This window comes from Lepidochelys kempii, chromosome 3, assembly GCF_965140285.1.
Source record: "Lepidochelys kempii isolate rLepKem1 chromosome 3, rLepKem1.hap1, whole genome shotgun sequence".
Taxonomy (NCBI): domain Eukaryota; kingdom Metazoa; phylum Chordata; order Testudines; family Cheloniidae; genus Lepidochelys; species Lepidochelys kempii.
The window spans coordinates 3,960,219-3,981,784 of NC_136382.1; the positions used below are offsets into that span (position 1 = coordinate 3,960,219).

Consider the following 21,566-nt stretch of genomic DNA (forward strand, 5'->3'; position numbering starts at 1 on the left):
CTCAGCCACGACCTTGGGGTTTTTGCTGCACTTGGCCCTTGCAGTTCATTTCCCAGAGGTTTTAAGTCAGGACTGAGGCAGAGCCACGTGTGGAATGCGGCAGCCGTGACTGCCTGGCCTGGACTTGGCGCTAGCCAGCATCTATCTTTCCCTCTTATAATGAGGGTTACACTTAAATGCTACTCACGAGACCAAGCAAGTGTAATGCTGACAGACCCCGGTCGTCGGCAGGCAGGATCAAACCTGGGACCTCTGGAGCTAAATGCATGAGCCTCTAGTGCATGAGCTAAAAGCCTCATGGCCTTAGCTAAGGCTGTAGCAGACTCAATCTCTCTCTCTAAGTGGTCTTCATGCCACTAGCTGGGACAAAGTGCCACATCCAGGAAGTGTGTGGGTTACACAAGCAAGCAGCATGTTTCCCAAGTACCTGATCCAACATCCCAGCCTCCCTCTCCTCTCTTGGCATATGCATCTCCTCTATAAACGCCCAGTCTCTCTTAGTTCCTGAACCCAACGCCTTCCCACCCAGCTGCCCTTCCTCGCTGCAGTGCCCCAGCTCGCCCCCATCCGGCGCTGAGCATGACGGGAGAGCTGCCCAGCGGAGGTCGGCTGAGCACACAGCCTGGTTGCCGAACTGGGCGCTGGGCCCTTCTCCAGCCGCGACCAAAGGCAGAAGGGACGCCAGCCATTAACACCCTCCCCTTCCACGCAGGCGGCTGACGGGAAAGCCGGTTTGTCATCCCGGGTGACAGTGTTCTCGCCGTACTGACCGGCCTCGGGGACAGGCCAGTGCCAAGGAATGGCCTTGTCATTAAACGTGCCTCACCCCTCCAGCACCAGGCTGGAGAATCAGTCCCAGGCTTATACAGTGGGGAGAGGACCAGCTGGAGCACAAACAGCATGCCCAGAGATTTTCCTTCCAAGTACTGAGCGCCCCCTGTAACAGTCCTCTTTGGCGTGGGAGGGGGTATTGCAGCGATGCTTACAGAGGCGGAGCTACATACGTTGCGGGAGCCAGATGGGATGAAATCAGAGGGCCCCCAGGACAGTGCACGGGAACGGCGAGCCCCGGGCCTGGCAGAACACAAGAGCTTGAGGACAGATTGGTTTTGTACTGGGGGAGAGTACAGTGCTGAGCATCAGGAAGGGAAGGCGCTGCCTGGAACAGGAAATCATGCTTCGTGTGTGCTCCTTGTCAGTGGTCCCTGGCAGGGTATCTGAGATGTTACATAGACCTTCTGTGCTACAACCCTTACATAACGTTCTCCTCCCCTGCACTGCAGGCTGCAAGGGTGTGAGCTGGCTCAGGCTGCTAGACCCAACTGCTCTTCATTCACTATTGCCAATAGCAAGTTTCCTTTGGCTTCCCTGGCAGTACGGATTCATTGTCTATGTGCCAGGAATAGCTTCCCCCTCCAAATCCCTGCCAAGCCTTGCAGCGCTAATGAGATGTGTAGACAGGTCAGGAGAGCGTTTTCTCCTCTACCCATTGTTTGATGTGACATACAAAGCAGGATAATGACTGCCTATGACATTAGCCAGCTCGGAATGACATTCATTCGCCAGTACATACACAGCCCAGTATGATACCTGCTTCTCATGGGCACTCTCATTAGCTAATTAGCTTTGAAGAGTCCAGTACAGATGCTGACTGACTCACACCAAGATTAAACACCTCCATCCCCATTGCACTACGGTCAGCAGTCAAATGGGTCTGCGTGGCATTGTGTTTCTTTTGCTAGCACGGTAGAGGCAGGCTGGTCCAGTGCTCAGGGAGAGATCCGGATTCAATTCTTCGCTCCAGCACCGGTTTCCTGTGTGAACGTGGACAAGTCATGCAGGGCATGTCCCCACTTGGAGCTGGGGGTGAGATTCCCAACTCGAGGATACATCCTCTACCCATAGGGTCTGACTGGGTTTGTACTTGGGCGGCTAGCCTCTCTCGCTGCTTCCTATGAGATCATGGTGTCACTATTGTTTTTAGCACGCTAGTGCACTGACAGCTATCAAAAGTATGTCTCCTCAAGAGTGGAGTCATGCTCTTAGTTCCAAGTGTAGATACACCCTTAGTGGATCTGTGCCTCAGTTTCCCTTCTGTACAATGGGAATCAGAGCACTGATAATAATACCTCACAGGGATGAGCATAAATACATGAACATAACAATATAAGAATGGCCCCATTTGGGGTCAGACCACAGGTCCATCTAGCCCAGTATCCTGTCTGCTGACAGTGGCCAGTGCCAGGTGCCCCAGAGGAAATGAACAGAACAGGGAATCATCAAGTGATCCATTTCCTGTTGCTCATTCCCAGCTTCTGGCAAACAGAGGCTAAGGACAGCATCCTGCCCATCCTGGCTAATAGCCACTGATGGACCTATCCATGAATTTATCTAGTTCCCTTTTGAACCCTGTTATGGTCTTGGCCTTCACAACATCCTCTGGTAAGGAGTTCCATAGGTTGCCTGTGCGTTGTGTGAAGAAATACTTCCTTTTATTTGTTTTAAACCTGCTGCCTATTCATTTCATTTGGTGACCCCTAGTTCTTGTGTTATGAGAAGTAGTAAACAACACTTCCTTATCTACTTTCTCTACACCGGTCATGATTTTATAGACCTCAATCATATCTCCCCTTAGCCGTCTCTTTTCCAAGCTGAAAAGTCCCAGTTTTAATAAGCTCTCCTCATACGGAAGCCGTCCCATACCCCTAATCATTTTTGTTGCCATTTTCTGAACCTTTTCCAATTCCAATATCTCTTTTCTGAGATGGGGTGACCACTTCTGCACACAGTATTCCGGATGTGGGCGTACATGGATTTATATAGAGACAACATGATATTTTCTGTCCTATTATCTCTCCCTTTCTTAATTATTCCCAGCATTCTGTTCGCCTTTTTGACTGACGCTGCACATTGAGTGGATGTTTTCAGAGAACTATCCACAATGACTCCAAGATCTCTTTTTTGAGTGGTAACTGCTAATTTTGACCCCATCATTTTATATGTATAGTTGGGATTATGCTTTCCAACGTGCATTACTTTGCATTTATCAACATTAAATTTCATCTGCCATTTTGTTGCCCTGTCACTCAGTTTTGAGAGATCCTTTTGTAGCTCTTCACAGTCTGCTGGGGTCTTAACCATCTTTAGTAATTTTGTATAATCTGCAAATTTTGCCACCTCACCATTTATCCCCTTTTCCAGATCATTTATGAATATGTTGAATAGGACTGGTCCCAGAACAGATCCCTGGGGGACACCACTATTTACCTCTCTCCATTCTGAAAACTGACCATTTATACCTACCCTTTGTTTCTTATCTTTTAATCAGTTACCAGTCCATGAGAGCACCTTCCCTCTTATCCCGTGTCATCTTACTTTGCATAAGAGCCTTTGGTGAGGGACCTTGTGAAAGGTTTTCTGAAAGTCTAAGTACACTGTATCCACTGGATCCCGTTGGTCCACGTGCTTGTTGACCCCTCAAAGAATTCTAGTAGATTGGTGAGGCATGATTTCCTTTTACTAAAACCATGTTGACTCTTCTTCAACAAATTATGTTCATCTATGTGTCTGACAATATTGTTTTTTATTATAGTTTCATCCAGTTTGCCTGGTACTGAAGTCAGGGTTACAGGCCTGTAATTGCTGGGATCACCGCTGGAGCCCTTTTTAAAAACTGGCGTCACATTAACTATCCTCCAGTCATCTGGTACAGAAGCTGATTTAAATGATAGGTTAGAGACTACAGTTAGTAGTTCTGCAATTTCACATTTCAGTGCCTTCAGAACTCTTGGGTGAATCCCATCGGGTCCTGGAGACTTATTACAGTTTAGTTTATCTATTTGTTCCAAAACCTCCTCTAATGATACCTCAATCTGGGACAGTTCCTCAGATCTGTCCCCTAAAAAGACTGGCTCAGGTTTGGGAATCTCCCTCACATCCTCAGCTGTGAAGACCAATGCAAAGAATTCATTTAGTTTCTCCGCAATGGCCTTATCGTCCTTGAGTGCTCCTTTCGCACCTCAATCGTCCAGTGGCCCCACTGGTTGTTTAGCAGGCTTCCTGCTTCTGATGTACTTACAAAAAATTTGCTATTACTTTTTGAGTCTTTGGCCAGCTGTTCCTCAAATTCTTTTTTGGCCTTCCTAATTGTATTTTTACATTTCATTTGCCAATGTTTATGCTCCTTTCTATTTTCCTCACTAGGATCATAGAATCATAGAATATCAGGGTTGGAAGGGACCCCAGAAGGTCATCTAGTCCAACCCCCTGCTCGAAGCAGGACCAATTCCCAGTTAAATCATCCCAGCCAGGGCTTTGTCAAGCCTGACCTTAAAAACCTCTAAGGAAGGAGATTCTACCACCTCCCTAGGTAACGCATTCCAGTGTTTCACCACCCTCTTAGTGAAAAAGTTTTTCCTAATATCCAATCTAAACCTCCCCCACTGCAACTTGAGACCATTACTCCTCGTTCTGTCATCTGCTACCATTGAGAACAGTCTAGAGCCATCCTCTTTTAACTTCCACTTTTTAAAGGATACCTTTTTGCCTCTCACTGCTTCTTTTACTTTGTTGTTTAGCCAGGGTGGCTCTTTTTCGGTTCTCTTACGATGTTTTTTAAATTGGGGCATACATTGAAGTTGAGCCTCTATTATGGTGTCTTTAAAAAGTTTCCACGCAGCTTGCAGAGATTTCACTTTTGGTGCTGTTCCCTTTAATTTCTATTTAACTAACCTCATTTTTGTGTAGTTCCCCTTTCTGAAATTAAATGCTTCAGCGCTGGGCTGCTGTGGTGTTTTTCCTGCCACAGGAATATTAAATTTAATTATATTATGGTCACTATTACCAAGAGGTCCAGCTATATTCACCTCTTGGACCAGATCCTGTGCTCCACTTAGGACTAAATCAAGAATTAAATGAAAGAGTGTGAAGTGCTCAGAAACTAAGGTAATGGTGGCCATGAAATTTTACCTACAATAGACAGATGGAATGTAAGCAGTGCTTCAGTGCTTTGCAGTCTCAAAGTGCTTGGTGTTAAAATAATCCTCCCAGCGTGCGGTAGGAATAATAACAAACACTTTGTACAGCACTTTTCCTCTGCAGGTCACAAAGCGATTTGCAAAGATGAGGAGGGACTATCAACCCCATTTCTGCAGTGGTGGAAGTCAAGGCACAGAAAGGGTTACATGCTTTGCCAACTGGCTTCAAAGAATCCCTACTCAGTCCAGTAGCCCGCAATAAAGTAAAGCTGAGAATTCTCTGTCAAAATGGTTTGTGACTCTCCCAACACTGAAATTTTCTGCAAAAAAATGACAATTTTGCTGAAATTTTTCTGTTGGGGAAAACTGAAATCAACTGTTTTGTTTTGTGTTGGGTCTGTTCAACCTTAATCTGTGGCTGAGCTGCCACGGTGCCTTATGGGAGTTTTAGTTCAGGCATCTCCTTCCCCTATTCACACTGAGGGCCTGGGCTTCCTGACTGGACTACATCTCCCATGATGCATCAGGGAGGCTATAGTGCATCATGGGAGATATAGTCCAACTCATGGGAAGAATGAGGGCAGGAGATAGCTGAACTACAGCTTCCAGGAGGCTTTGTGATGGTTCAGGCAGACACAGTTTAACCCTGAACTGAGCCAAAACATTGAATCAAAATTTTTCATTCTGTGCAAAGAACAATTTAGGACAAAACCAAACATGGAAATATTGGAATTTCCAGTGGGACAGAAAGTCTGATTTTTGATCAGCTCTACAGTTAAGTATGATTATCCCTGTTTGACAGATGGGGAAAAGGCACAGAGCAACTTTTCCGAATTCGGGGCAGAGGCAGAGTGAGCCGATGTCAGACCCCAGGCATTCCTGACTCCTGGTCCTGTGTTTAAAGTCCACCCGTCTCTCAACACTGATGGTTCTTGCAGGAGTGGCCTATTCAGGAGAGCCCTGATTTAGCTGCTCTTTATAAAATTCCTCGTCTGGGCTGGTGTACGGTTACCTCACCAGAAGGAGGAGCAGTCTGGCTCGATGACTCGAAGGGGGGAATTTTTATCCTCTCCCATGGTGCCATCTCCTGGCTTTTCCATGGCTGGACAGAGCTTTGTGGGTTCTTTCAAAGCAGGGCTTCCCAGGCTAACCTAGGAAGGAGGCAGACCCAACCCAACGCAAACCATTCTGGGTGGCTATTTATGCCTAGTACTGGCTGGGCAAACGGAGAGCCCTGGGATCTCTGCAGGTCTATCTGGACCACAGAGCTGTCGCTGTGTACCAGTGATCATGGGGCTGGAGGGATCAACTGATGAGCTGCTGAATTCATCTAGCTGGGCTGAATGACAGCTCCAGCAGGGACAGGGGGAGAGAGGGTAACCTGGAAGGTGTGAACATCGTGGAGCGGGGAGGTTTGTGTGATCCAAGGGCTTAGAGCCCGGGCTGTTGGGACAACCTTGCAGCCCAGCCCTGGTCCAGAAAAGCCCTTCAATACCCGCTTAGCTTAAGAAACCACTGGGCCTAGCATGTGCTTAACGGCTAAGCACACGCGACACGTGCTGTGCTGGATTGGGGCCAGCATACACAGCACTTTCCGGCCTCAGGGCCATCATGAGCACATGGATGAACACCAGGGACAACTTCCTCGGGATGGGAGCTGCCAGGCTGTGGGATTGTTTTCCCAGAACGGGAGAGACGTTAAAAGCTAGGCTGGAGTAAACCACTGGGGTAACAGAGCAGAGGGGCAACCAGATGCTGTAGAACCAGAGATTTTCGATCCCCGACCTGTAGGAAGCCAGGTTAATTCAGATCTGGTCCTTGCACCTAACCGAGGCTGGAAGGGTGAAATTCACCCCTGTGCACAGAGGCGCCAGAAGGCCAGAGAAACCCCCTGAACCTGCTGACGTGAGACCCCAGCTCCCATGCACACAGACGGACAGACAGACTCTTCCACAAGCACGTCCATCCTCTGTACTGCAGCACCCTCAGGCTGCTGGGGCCGGCCAGGTCAGAGCAGGGTGGTGGCTGGCCACGCTGTGCTCCGTGGCCAGTGCTCAAAGAGGACTAGCAGCGGGACCCGGCGCTGCTGGGCACCGAAGCCTGTCACACGGTCAGAGGTCAGCGGCTCCGGGCCACGCTGTCCTTGTCAGAGACTGGGCGCCACTGCAGTGGCTAATAACACCCAAAAACAGGCAGGTGGGGAGAGCCCATCCAGCGGGTCTGAAACCCCAGCCCTGCTCCCAGCCCTTCTGTGGGAGCCTGCTGGGGAAGAGTCATTCCGGGGGCTCTGTGGACCAGCAAATGCCCCATGCCACTAGGCCTGGTGCAGCCATTTACCACCTGTTTCTCAGTCTCCCCAGGTAATCGCTCCCTCCCAGCAAACTATTTAACCGTAAGCCAGTGGGGGGGGCCACCCTGTACCTCAGTTCCTCCCGCTCCCTCTCCCCCACAGGGCATGGCAGCCAAGTCCTGCTGATGATTCATCTCCCTAGAGACCTACTCACCTCCCAGCTCTTAGACCCTCCCGCCCTCTCTTCCACCACTACCCTCCTGCCTCCTCTCACCCTGCGGGGACGCGCTGGGGACTCTGATTGTCCCCAGCCTGGCATTCTGGGCCAGATCTAGAAAAGGGAGGCCAGCGACACGGGGGACACACACACCACCGACACAGGAAGGTTTCCAGTCATGGTGGGGTAGGACTCTGCTCCAGACAGGAGATCCGAACTCCCTGATGCCTCCTTGAGCCCTAGAGAAGTCCTCCCGTCCCTGCAGCTGATCCTACTCAGCTACCAAACGACACAGTGCTTGTCCCCCCAGTGAGCAGCTCCAGAGGATGTATCCATGCCCCCGGACTGCTTGAAATCCCTCTGCCCCCGATCCTGCATATGCCAAGTCCCTAGAGCATCACCCACACGCCGTAGCTGGAGGATGAGTGTGTGTGTGGAGCTGGCGGATTACATGGCTCAGGCTCTTTATGTGCATGCGTGAAAGTCCCCCAAGCCCTGCTCTTTCTCCTCCTCCATCGCCAGCCCGTGACGGACGGATCTGAATAAATAACGAGGGAGAGGAAGGGCTCAAGGAGAGAGCTCACTTGGAGACGGAAGGCAGGGCAGAGCTAAGCCACAGCTGTGCTATTCACACGGTCCCCCCGCCAGTTCCCAGCTACGCTTCCTCCTGCAAGTGTCTCTTTCCTTCAGGAACGCCCTGCCTCAAGCGTCTTCTGTGTCCCCGTATGGATTTCTATTGCTCCCATCATCACCCTAGCAGAGGAGCCAAGCACAAGTCCAAGGCCCGGTCCGCATGCAGAATCACTCCAGTTTAATTACAGGTGTGATTGAGTTACACTGGTGCAGCGTTAAACCTATTTAAAATTGACAAATTCACAGGCACAAGCTAAACAGATACAACCAGTCTGACACCAATATGAGAGCATCCACACAGGAGTCCGCACCAATTTAGGTTAAATGGATGCAAACTGTGTGTGTAGACACTCTCCGAGTGACACCCTTTTTGTACCATTCACCGCTTCTCCTGAGCGAGGGGCTCCACAATCTTCTCACCTTGGAGCGTGACCTCCGCCAGCCTGGTCGGCGCTCGGATGGGCGACCTCCCAGGAGCACCCGCGGTGCTGCTCTAAGCGGTGTTAGACACTAGATGGCGCTCCTCCTTCTGAGTCAGTGAGCCAATGCCCAAGGGTGCTGCTAGGGGGCGCTGTGATGTGGGAGGCATCTTTGATGGGCTGAGTCCAAGACTGTCCTAAAGTCATGTCGTCATTCAGGATCCCATGAGTCTGTATCCAGGAGCTGAGGGGTTACACGCTGGCGCCCTGGCTAAATTCCATTTTGGGACATTGCAATTTACCTCCGAACTCTCGTCCTGTCATTTCTATTGGGAACGGTGTTGTTCTTCTCTTCCTGGCCTAAACCGCTACGCAGTGGGATTCCTCCTCCAAACTCACTTCTTTCCACTAGCTTCCCGTCGGTACCTTTCCCCCCAGCCTCCCCTCCAGACACCATCTGCCCACACTATTACAATCAAAGGAAATAACTAGATGTGTATGTAACATCCCCCCACCCCTGGCCTGGCACAGATCGTCAGAGGATTTGAATTCCAGCACCATCAGAACTGGAGCCAAAGGGTTAAGTCCATTAGCTGATAACAGTAGTAGGCCATTATCCCCTATATGGACTAACTGCTAGATGGGGCCATGACACACATTGTGGAGGGATATTACACCATACATGACAATAAGCTTTTCTCGCCATCTTTCTCCTTTAGGGTCCTTGGCCTTCCACAGCCCATTCCTGACTCTTGCCTATTTCTATCCTTTGCTGTCTTATATCTATTTGAGATCAGAAGAGTCTCAGAGCTGAGGTTTGGCACTCGGAGTGGGTCTGTACAGCGCCATGCACACCTATGGCACTATATGAAACTAATAAGTACTGTTGTGCACTGTTGGACAGCTGCCCTGTCCCACCTCAGAGGGGGCAGCATCTCTGTGGTGGGGGAAAGGATCCTTGTATTTCATTTGCAGAACATTTGGGGATGAGGGCTGCTCCATTAATGCACATTATCAACATTGTAATAAATGGCCTCATTTCAGATCCACGGAAATTTGCATCCCATTAATCCGAATGGCTTCCCCACAATGATTCTGCTTTAAGAGTGGTATTTTTGGACTTCACCCCCTTCTACCGTAGTGACTTCATTTTGTTAAACCAGCCAGCCCCTGCCTGTGAAGGGGCTGCCCTCTGAGCATCTCCCCTAGACTTGGAAAGGGAGAGGGTGGCTACCACAGATCCACCTGATCAAAGAGGGAGTGTTGCCTGATGATTACAAGCAGGGGTTGTGACCTAGTAACTACTCAGTTCTTGTCCCAGTCCTGCCACTGACTCCCTGCGTGACCTTGGGCAAATCACTTAACCATGCTCTGCACCTCAATCTGCAATGTGGGGATTAGCTCACCACACGGGCATGTGGTAGGCTCAATCTTCCGTGCTCAGGGACCCTGGATTATTTCATTCCCTTCTGCAGCCCACTTCATGTGAGAGATTCTCTCTAGGCAGGTCTGAAATATTTTCTTCTGCCTTTTACCTAGGCATCACATGCCAGTTGCCATGGCAACCCACTAGGCTTAGCATGTACCATTTTGGGATCACAAGAAGGGTGGATGGGATGGGCAGGCTCTTGGGTGAGCCTCTCGCTCCAAGGGAAGAGGACACCACCAGGATTTGGTCCCCCACAACCCTGGGTCCACAGCTTGAGAACCGTTAAGTGAAAGGAGTAAGCAGGTGCTAAGTGACATGGGTCGCTGGTTGCAATTCCTTCTCTGCGGCCCCTGCAAGGGGACTGTGATTGGGGTTCCCCACTCAACCCAACACGGCCCATGCACAATGCATGTTGTCTAAACTCACCCCCCACCTCCTCCCTCCCTGGGATTTCCCTCTATCCATCAAGTACCAAAGCCCTAAGACAGGATTGTGCCATACCTATAAACATAACCCTTTGCCTCCTAGCTCCCTTCTGAGTGGGATGATTACAGTACCTGTCTGAGGCACCTCCTAGCTCCGTCTTGCTTCTTCCTGCCTGGTGCTAATGAGACCAGCTGGTCTGGTTGTCAGGGTGGGTCAGTAGCACTGACTCTCCGTTCAGCCTGACACTAAGTTACAGGGTGCCCAGCAAACACTCACGGGTTCTCCTTTGAATCCAGCTAGTGTGGGTAACAGCAGCCATGAAGAGAGCACCACGCAGCCTTCAGAGCGGGCAGCGCCAACCTGCCACAGCCCAGAGGGCCACTTGCTGGTGGGATGGGCTTGAACAAGTGACTGGCCTCCTTTTTCAGATACCGATTTCAAGGCCAGAGGGGACTCTGCGGAGCATCTAGGCTGACCTCCGGGAGCAGACCGGCTGGAGAATCTTCCCCGCTGAGTCCTGCGTAAAGGCCAGAGCGTCCGGTTGGGCTAGAGCAGATCCTTTGGAAAGCCCGAGCCATACCTACCCGTCTTTGTAAAGCACACGGTAAGTGCTAAGTATGAACCCAGGGAAATGGATAATACAGCCTGAACCATGGGATCACGGCCAGCTCTGCACCCCGATGATCACTGAGAGGCTTTTCTGTGCTGCTCCCCACTATAGCACCAGGGCAGCTGAAACCTCAATGGATGGGTTTAGCCTCACCCCAGGCCTGAGCAGGAGGGAAGTCCTGTTATCCCCATTTTACACAGGGAAACTGAGGCTCTGCGAGACCGAGGCACGTCTACACTGCAGCGAAATACCCGTGACTGGCCCGGGTCCGCTGGCTTGGGCTCCTGGGGCTCGGGCCGCAGGGCTAAAAATTGCAGTGTGGATGGTCAAGCTCATGCTGGAGCCCGGCCTCTGGGATCCTCCCCACACAGAGTCTGGGACTTGGTGCCGCGGGGGTTTTTCTTGCAGCGTAGACATACCTGAGGGACTTGCCTTAACGTGTGTGGATCAGAGCCAGGATTAGCTCTCACGTCCTAGTCCAGAGAGTGTGAAGCCCCAGAGCATCCTTCTTCTCTGGCAGGGGCATTTCAAGGGAAGAGCCTACACTGCAGCCCTCCCTTCGCACCCCTCCGATGGCTCCCACTTCCCGAGCGCATCAAGCTGCTGGGCTTCTCTTTGAAGGCCCTTCTCTGTCTAACCCACCCTTCCCGTCCTCTCTCCTTCGCTATCAACGCCCAGCACCCACTCGTTACATTTCCAGGTGCTGTCTCTCCCCTGCTGCCTGCCCCTCACGCTTGGGAGGCGCTCCCCATAGCCATCCACCAACCTACATCCTCCTCCTTCCAACTCTCCTTTGCCTTGCTGCCTGGACAAAACTACACAACCGTGAAGCAGCTGGTGTCCTGAGATCACTACCACCCATAGAGTCACTTTGTTTCCTGGTCATCCCCCCGTCTGTCTGTCTTCATCTGTTGTCTCTTGTCATATACTTTGATTGTAAGCTTCTTAGAGGAGGGACCAGCTCTTTGTTCGGGGTTTGTAGAGCACCTACCACAGTGGGGCCCTGGTCCATGACTCGGGTTCGCAGGTACTATGGAAACGCAAATCCTTAAACAACAATAAACATTTCACTTCTCCAGCAGAGCTGCAGTGAAAGGTACAGACTCAGTGAAGCAACACTCTAAGTCCCCGAAGAGCAGTTACTGTAACTTGGATTGTGACCGTCTCTGAAATAAAACCCGACCGTCACAGATGAACTGAAATGCTTTAAAAGGATAAAGAGTTTCAAGGTGTCGCTCCCAACCCACTTGTACAGTTTATCTTCTGTAAAAGATACAGTAGAAATCAAAGGAAACACCCACTCTCTTTTTAATACACATTTTCTTTTTCAGTGCGACATACTGGTGCTATCTTTAGTCCATGCTTATCTGTGATCTTATGTCATTGTACTCCGAATATTTCTGTCACGAGCGTTTAAGAGAAAGCTACATTTCAAAACCACAAACCCTCTGAAATCCAATTGCTCTTTCACATCCTTTCCAAGTGCCGCGCTGAGAGTCTGAGGTCAATAAATCTGGACTTTCAGGCCAAAAGAAATAAACACTGTCTTATAATGTTGCGTGGGGTTGTGTGAGCATGTGAAAACAGGCCCTGTTGTGATGGAGAGCAGCAAGCTGGGGCCTGAGGCATTTGCTCTGAGAATCTTAAACTTGGAATTTTTTCCCTTTTATGCAATTAAAGTCTAGGAATGGCAAGCTGCATGTCCAGAAAGGTTTGCAAAATCCAGTACCGATAGCAATAGTTTTCATGTCATTTCAGTGCAAACAGTGGGGATTTTTTCTTTAAAGAATCATTCCCCAGATGCACCAACACTGATCAGACCGAAACATGAAAACCTCTTTGGGATCCGTTTCCACTGGAATGGCGGGTGTGTCTTATTGGACCGACTTCTGAGGGTGAAAGAGACAAGCTTTTGAGCTCCCCAGAGCTCTTCTTGTATAAGCTCGAAAGCTTGTCTCTTTCACCAAGAGAAGCTGGTCCAATAACAGATATTACCTCACCCGCCTTCTTTCTCGAGGGTCCTGGGACCGACGTGGCTATAACGCTGGGTAAATATAAGAAAGGTCTGGGAGTCATCAGTACACCGAATGCATTGCAGCCACTATCTCAGAAACCTCTGAGCATGTTGAACTGTAGGCCACCTATGACACCCGCTAGGGGAGAACCCTTGGGCCAGAGAAACAACTGGCCACAACCAAAAGACACACATCAGTTTAAGCTTATCAACTGTAACTAGATTTGTTTTCTCTGCAGAGCTCCATCCTAATCATCCGGGCCTCAGATAGACAAATCAAGCCCACTTACACTCTTGGGATGGAGCTGATAGGATCCACCTGGTCTGCCGTCAGAGTAGGTCAGCAAAGAGAGCTCTGCAGCTCTACCCAGGGACTTGACGTGAGGGTGAGTCAGCGAAAGTGCTCTGTATCTGTACACAACTATGAACTTGATACCATGGTTACAGCTTTATGGCTTAATATTTGTTCTGAATGCATTATAGTAAGGGGGGAAATACATTTCAGAGGGTGTTAACGTTTGAACAGGAAGAGAATTATTTAAAAAAAGACCCCAACCCATCCCTGCAAACCGAACGGTGAGAAGTCAATTGGCCTGAAGACGGGCTCGTCTCTTACCTCGTCAAACCTGGCCTCATCCGTGCAGTTTTCAAGTACTCGGGTGTAGAAGGAGAGACCTGCGCAAAGCAGAGAGGAAAAGAGCTTTGTTACTTCAAAGCCCGAGGGGACTGTGAGAGGGACACTGTTAGCGGGAGGAGAGGGTGTCTGGGGGGAATGGAAGGAGCTGTCCTGAACCCAAGAGGAGCTGTTAACAGCACTGTGCTGCGGGAGTGCGAAGGGACCTGTGTCTGAGAGCAGGAGAGAACGTATGGATGCGACAGGTGCGAGTCTGCAGTGGTGCGCGTGGCCTCTGACTGTGAGAGGGTGGAACATGTGCAGGCATGAACATGAGTGCATGTTCTACCCCGAGTGAGCAGGCGGTGTGCGCGTACGCCCTCTGTCCGGGGGGTACGCGTACGCCGAGCGAGCAGGCGGTGTGCGCGTACGCCCTCTGTCCGGGGGTACGTGTACCCCGAGCGAGCAGGCGGTGTGCGCGTACGCCCTCTGTCCGGGGGGTACGCGTACCCCGAGCGAGCAGGCGGTGTGCGCGTACGCCCTCTGTCCGGGGGGTACGCGTACCCCGAGCGAGCAGGCGGTGTGCGCGTACGCCCTCTGTCCGGGGGGTACGCGTACGCCGAGCGAGCAGGCGGTGTGCGCGTACGCCCTCTGTCCGGGGGGTACGCGTACGCCGAGCGAGCAGGCGGTGTGCGCGTACGCCCTCTGTCCGGGGGGTACGCGTACGCCGAGCGAGCAGGCGGTGTGCGCGTACGCCCTCTGTCCGGGGGGTACGCGTACGCCGAGCGAGCAGGCGGTGTGCGCGTACGCCCTCTGTCCGGGGGTATGCGTACCCTGAGCGAGCAGGCGGTGTGCGCGAACGCCCTCTGTCCGGGGGGTACGCGTACGCCGAGCGAGCAGGCGGTGTGCGCGTACGCCCTCTGTCCGGGGGGTACGCGTACGCCGAGCGAGCAGGCGGTGTGCGCGTACGCCCCCTGTCCGGGGGTACGTGTACGCCGAGCGAGCAGGCGGTGTGCGCGTACGCCCTCTGTCCGGGCAGTATGTGTATGCTGAGCGAGCAGGCGGTGTGCGCGTACGCCCCCTGTCCGGGGGTACGTGTACGCCGAGCGAGCAGGCGGTGTGCGCGTACGCCCCCTGTCCGGGGGTACGTGTACGCCGAGCGAGCAGGCGGTGTGCGCGTACGCCCTCTGTCCGGGCAGTATGTGTACGCTGAGCGAGCAGGCGGTGTGCGCGTACGCCCCCTGTCCGGGGGGTACGTGTACGCCGAGCGAGCAGGCGGTGTGCGCGTACGCCCTCTGTCCGGGGGTACGTGTACGCCGAGCGAGCAGGCGGTGTGTGCGTACGCCCTCTGTCCGGGGGTACGTGTACGCCGAGCGAGCAGGCGGTGTGTGCGTACGCCCTCTGTCCGGGGGTACGTGTACGCCGAGCGAGCAGGCGGTGTGCGCGTACGCCCTCTGTCCGGGCAGTATGTGTACGCTGAGTGAGCAGGCGGTGTGTGCGTACGCCCTCTGTCCGGGGGTACGTGTACGCCGAGCGAGCAGGCGGTGTGCGCGTACGCCCTCTGTCCGGGGGTACGTGTACGCTGAGTGAGCAGGCGGTGTGTGCGTACGCCCTCTGTCCGGGGGTACGTGTACGCCGAGCGAGCAGGCGGTGTGTGCGTACGCCCTCTGTCCGGGGGTACGTGTACGCTGAGCGAGCAGGCGGTGTCTGCGTACGCCCTCTGTCCGGGGGTACGTGTACGCCGAGCGAGCAGGCGGTGTGCGCGTACGCCCTCTGTCCGGGCAGTATGTGTACGCTGAGTGAGCAGGCGGTGTGTGCGTACGCCCTCTGTCCGGGGGTACGTGTACACTGAGCGAGCAGGCGGGCTGTATATGTACCATCTGTATAAGTCCCACCTCTTCTTTACCATGAGGGATGACAGACCGGGGGTGCTGGAACAAGAGGTGCTGGGTGCTACCGCACCCCTTGGCTGGAAGTGGTGTCCATCATAACCAGGGTTTACAGTTTGGTTCAATGGCTCTCAGCCCCCCCCCCCCCCCGTACAAAGTGTTTCAACACCCCTGCGACAGACCCAGACTCTGGATCGAGATTCAAACCAGAGAGTTTGCAGCTGAATTTTTATCGCTCCTATTTACTGCACTGGGGGTCTAATCTGGACATCTAAAACTTCGGGAGAGTTTGGGTTTGGATTTCCTACCTCCTGGCTCAGGGGCATTCAGCCCCAGGGGCTTGGCTTGGGGTCAATCTCTTCTTGCGGTGCTCATGAACCTTAGGGAATCATTTGACCAACCCACTCTGAGTTTATAACAAACCTTGAAACTGGGTGAGTTTAGGCCATCCCAGGGAATAATGGTTTGTGCAGCTCTTACAATTAAACGCTGAAACACAGCTCTCGCCTATGGCCCCCCATCTCACTCTTCCTGCTTTACTGCTCAGTAAACCAACGATCCAAACAGGTCCAGGGAATGATGATGTAAAATTCCACGTCCTAATGTCCGCAGAAAGCATGCCTTTAAACAACCGAGAAGGCGCTTCCCTCCCACCACCTCCCGGAAGCTGCTCCTGCTGCTTGTCTTCCAGTTGTTTGATCAGGTCTCGTGAATTTCATTCACTCATTCAAAATAAACACGGAGAATTTGAGAGGTTTAGCTTCTCTCTGTCAGCGGAGATTACGACAGGTCTGAAAGCAAATTGCCGGCTGGGAGGATGCAGACCAATGTGCCGGATAACCCCTCGGGATGGGCAAGGGGAATCTTTTGAATGGTTTTTTCCTTTACTGCCGGCGTGAAATACATAAATCAATCCACCATTGGATCAAAGGGTTCACATTGTGCTTTCGGCTGCTCTGGTTTCAATAATCTTTCTGACTTTGCCGAACCAATATTGTTATTTAATATCCACTGTGCAATGCTGCAGAAAGAGAAGTGATTAAAATGCTAATTTTAAGGCACTGAATCCAGACGAACCCTCTCTGTCTCAAAGGCAATAATGCTTCTGGGTTATTAAATACTGACATGTTTCCAGCAGGGCAGAACCATGTATGTATTTGTCCAGGGTCCAAAATTCCCAGGACATCTGAGCACCTGCAATAACATGCTCAGAGCTTTGTGGGGGTAACTTTGGGGCACGGAGAGTTAAAATGTGCCAGTCCCACATATTTATTAATATTTATTGTACCAAATAGTGAGTTGTTATGACAAGGATCCAGGTTCCAGCATGTGATACTCTGCCCTCATTACCTTCCCCTTTCTGACTGAACGCTGATATGAGTTTACAAAATGAGGCAATTATGGCAGGGGACTGAGACTCTGGATTTCTGGGTTCTCTTTCTAAGGGAAACTCTGCAGTGCTTTCGGCTTGCACAAAACTTGAGACTTTCGTTTAAGTCTTTGTTTCATGAATCGTTTCCCCTGTGAAATCGTTTTAAACTCCAGGGAAACTTAATAAATAGCATCTTTTCTAACTAAACAGCCGCCTGTCCTCCAGGAGTGTAAAGCGGCTGTGTGTACAGACACCACCGATCGCCAGTGGGGGTTCGACCCCTAGGCTTTCCGTATTCATGCTCTTCTGCACAGTCACCACATCTACCACTGTGCTTGGACAGCACCCGGCACACAGGAGCCTATTCCTGATGTGAGTGGGTGGGTGGGTGGGGGGCTCTTCTGGCCTTCAGACAACCCCCAACCTCTCCACGCTCATCATCAGAAACAAGGTCCCCATAGACCAGGGCACACCAACTCAAAGCAGCACCAGATCCTGCCAGAACAACAGATACAAAACCAGCAGACACATCTCCATCGCTACAATGATCAACACCCAGCACAACACACCTTTCAAGATCCATGGGTCCTTGTGATGGGGTGTACAAACCTCATACTAGACAACAAGGGGTTAAGGGATTCTTTTGGGCTCATCCAGCCCTGCCCCGCCCCACCTGCAGCAAATGCTCCATTTGCTGGGGCAATTAAAAGGCAGGGAACGAGCTCATTTGGGGGCTGTCATAACCATACAGCTAAGGGTAGCCTAGAATTCCTCCTTACCTGTTAAGGGGTTAAGAAGCACAAATAACCTGGTTGGCACCTGACCAAAAGAACCAATGGGGAAAGAAGATACTTTCAAATCGGGGAGGGGGGAGGCTTTGGTTGTGCTCTTTGTTTGTGTGTTCTCTGGGGAAGCAGAGAAGCATCAGGTCAGAAAACTCCTTCTCCTATAAACCATCCTAAAATGAGTCTCCATATTGCAAAAAAAAGTAAGTAATAAGGCAAGGCACGTTAGATTATCTTTTGTTTTTAGCTTGTGAATTTTCCCTGTGCTATGAGGGAGGTTTCTCCCTGTTTTTTGTAATTTTAAAGTTTTGCCTAGAGGGGAATCCTCTGTGTTTTGAATCTGATTACCCTGTAAAGTTATCTTCCATCCTGATTTTACAGAGGTGCTTCTTTTACTTTTTTTCTCTATAATAAAGTTCTGTTTTTTAAGAATCTGGTTTACCTATTTGGTTGGTATATTACTCTCAAGACTACCCAGGAAAGGGGGTGAAGGAGCTTGGGGGGATATTTTCAGGAAGAGGAACTCCAAAAGAAATCTGACGAGGTTCAACAAGGACAAGTGCAGAGTCCTGCACTTAGGACAGAAGAATCCCATGCACCGCTGCAGACTAGAGACCGAATGGCTCGGCAGCAGTTCTGCGGAAAAGGACCTAGGGGTGACAGTGGACGAGAAGCTGGATATGAGTCAGCAGTGTGCCCTCGTTGCCAAGAAGGCCAATGGCATTTTGGGATGTATAAGTAGGGGCATAGCGAGCAGATCGAGGGACGTGATCGTTCCCCTCTATTCGACATTGGTGAGGCCTCATCTGGAGTACTGTGTGCAGTTTTGGGCCCCACACTTCAAGAAGGATGTGGATAAATTGGAGAGAGTCCAGCGAAGGGCAACAAAAATGATTAGGGGTCTGGAACACATGAGTTATGAGGAGAGGCTGAGGGAGCTGGGATTGTTTAGCCTGCAGAAGAGAAGAATGAGGGGGGATTTGATAGCTGCTTTCAACTACCTGAAAGGGGGTTCCAAAGAGGATGGATCTAGACTGTTCTCAGTGGTGGCAGATGACAGAACAAGGAGTAATGGTCTCAAGTTGCAGTGGGGAGGGAACCCTGACAGGGGCAGAGCTGGAGGTGAGGAGATCTGCAGCCCGCAGCCCCAGCAGAGCAGAGGGAAACCCAAGACTCTGACACAGATGCCCAAAGGGGCCCTTCCTGAGGGAAGGGGAGACCCACCCCGGAGACAACCAGAGAGGGAAGTATCCTCTGGACCTTGGACTTTGTTACCCCCTCTTGTGGTTTGGGCTTCCACACCAGGCGAAGGCCTTGGACTAAGCTGACCCCAAGTGGGATGGACGAGAGGAGGAGGCCCAGGGAGGACAGCCTTGGTTGCCAGACTACGGGTAGCCCAAAGGGCCCTGGGTTGGATCCCGGTGCGGTGGGAGGGCCCAGGCTCCCCTCCCCACAATCCCCTTGGCAGTCGGGAGTTGCAGCCGTGACCACTAGGCCATGCTCCCTAAGTGGGAACCGTTACAGTCCAACATGTGCGGTACCTCATCTACTGCACTAAATGCCCCAACAACTATGTGGGTGAAACCAGACAAATCGCTAGGCTCTCGAATAAACTCACCCAGAAAAATGATAAAAGACAAGACCACCTTATCACCTGGGGGTGAACACGTTTCACAAAGTGCCCATCCTATACCCAGCCTCTCAGTCCTCGTCCTCAAAGGAAACCTGCACAATGCCTTCAAAAGACAAACCTGGGAGCTCAAATCTGTAACTCTGCTAGACACCAAAAATCCCGGACTAAGGACGTGTGCGCTGCAATCTTAAATCGACCTAGGCTAGGTCAACTTACAGCCACTGCAGTCATTGCTGAGGTGGCTGATGTCCACACTGCCCTCCTTTTGTCGGTGGCGCGTGTCCTCATCAGAAACACGACAGAAGAGGGGCAGTGTGGGGGGCTGACAGCCAGGGCTCTCAACTCCATGCAGCTCCTCGCCAGGAGCCCAGCTGTCCCCTGGGACTCCATGCCTCCCGGCTCCCAGCCAGGAGTGGCGGGGAAGCCGTCCAGAGCTTCTCGCTTTTGGTGGGGAGATCCGCACCAGGAGTCCAGTCGGCTGCCATATGCCTGGCGTCCCGGAGTCCAGCTGGCAGCCCAAGTCAGGAGCCTTGGTGGCAGCCCGGTTAGAGTGGAGATCCAGAAGCAGCCCAGCTCGGGTTCTGGGAGCTGGATTTCTTGTCAATTTCATGGCTCCAGCCAAGCCGTGAAATTGAGAAGAATGACAGGGGACCACTGATGTAAGGATCACAGTGTCTCCACAAACTACTGCATCACCCTGACTATGGCAACGTAAGCTCTATGCCCCCGGTGGAGGTGGAGTTGTTAGGTCAGTGTAATAGGAAGCAAGGCTGTAGTGTAGACCAAGCCTAGGTAGAGATTCTGGTTTTATGACTTGTTACAACAATCCTACTAACCTTCCCTTGTGCCATGACTGCACAAGTGTTAATTGCCCACTTCATTTGGTTTCTTGCAACGTGCGTTAACTCCTTATGCTTAACAGTCCGTCCCACCTTGTACTTAACTGTGACACTCAGGTTACTTTCCCCAGACCTGAGGAAGAGCTCTGTGCGGCTCGACAGCATGTCCCTTCCACCAGCAGAAGTTGGTCCAATATAAGATATCACCTCACGCATCTTGTCTCGCTCACATCCTGGGAGCCACACAGCGGTAACGCCGCCAAGAACCACTGCCCAGCTCAGCCCAAGTCTGCTCAGGCTTCTGAGAACTTCCAGTTCAGGCCGGGTCTGTTCGGAGACTGAACCCGGGCATTTGCATGGTCGCTTGCACTCTCAGACCCATCCTTAGCCACCCCACTGTTCTCCACTGTGTCATACATGGGGCACAAGGGCCCGCACCCACGTTCCTGGCTGCAAGGGCTGGGGCTCTTGGCTTTCCCTCAGTACCTGCATCCGCAGGACAGGGAGACTATTGGAACAAGTCCCCAGATGTGTTGCACGTATGCGGGCTCTCCGGAATGTCCCAGCGACACCAAGGATGAGACTGAGAACAACCTGCCCCAGTATCTAAAAACCTCTCCAGAAACCCAGACCCATTAAAGGAAGAGACCCTGCTGGTCCCCAGGTCAGGGCTGGCCCCTACAATGTGTCCTCAGGCTAGATTTGAAAGTGTTAAATAATGGGACTGCCACCACACCTATAGTAGAGAGACTGCTGGACCGCCTGACAGACATCACAGCGAAGGGATGCTCCCAGATGTGGCAGGGTGAGATCCCAGCTCATGGATAGAACTCGGGACAAACTGACTACTGTCACTAGTGTCTGCCCCTGATTTGCTGGGTGACCGGAGGCATGGCACATTGTCTCTGTGACTCAGTTTCCCCATGCGTAAAACAGACACTGTGATCTGTACAGAGAGTACAGATCTGCCTGGCAGGGAGTTTGTGAGGACAAATGAATGCTTGGGAGCGTGCAGAGATCCCTGGATGGAAGAATATTCACTCTATACTTGCCTTTTGCTTATTTTATCCCTTTATGCCTAAACAATTCCCTCTGTCCTGGCTCCTTTGTGGAGGATTCTACAGATTTGTGACTTTTTATCCCTTACTTGAACTAAAGTCAAGCAGCAATTCAGCGCAATCCTCCTGCTCAAATGCACATTGAAACCTGCCACCTGCTGGCCTGACTTCTGACTTAACTTCTTTCTTGCAGTCATAGAATCCTACAGCTGAAGGAGCACACAACCACACAAAGCTCTGCTGCACACCCACGGGCAGCATTGCTGGGGAGATGGGAGTGGGCAAATGCCAGCTGCCAGCAAGAGAAGCTAAACAAAACAACCCACACCTGCGACACTCAGCTGGCTGTAACAATGAGAGAGA

The 21,566-nt window shown here is 51.7% G+C and overlaps 1 protein-coding gene across 9 annotated transcripts in view; it reads right to left on the bottom strand.

Annotated features, from left to right (window-relative positions):
• The window catches only part of OTOF (otoferlin), a 206,174-nt gene that overhangs the window by 172,992 nt on the left and 11,616 nt on the right, over positions 1-21,566 (bottom strand). For all 9 annotated transcript variants that reach the window (XM_078852019.1, XM_073335512.2, XM_078852014.1 and 6 more), the window contains exon 2: positions 13,631-13,689. In XM_078852019.1, the coding sequence (XP_078708145.1) occupies positions 13,631-13,689 (59 nt within the window). The remainder of the gene's footprint in view (positions 1-13,630; positions 13,690-21,566) is intronic.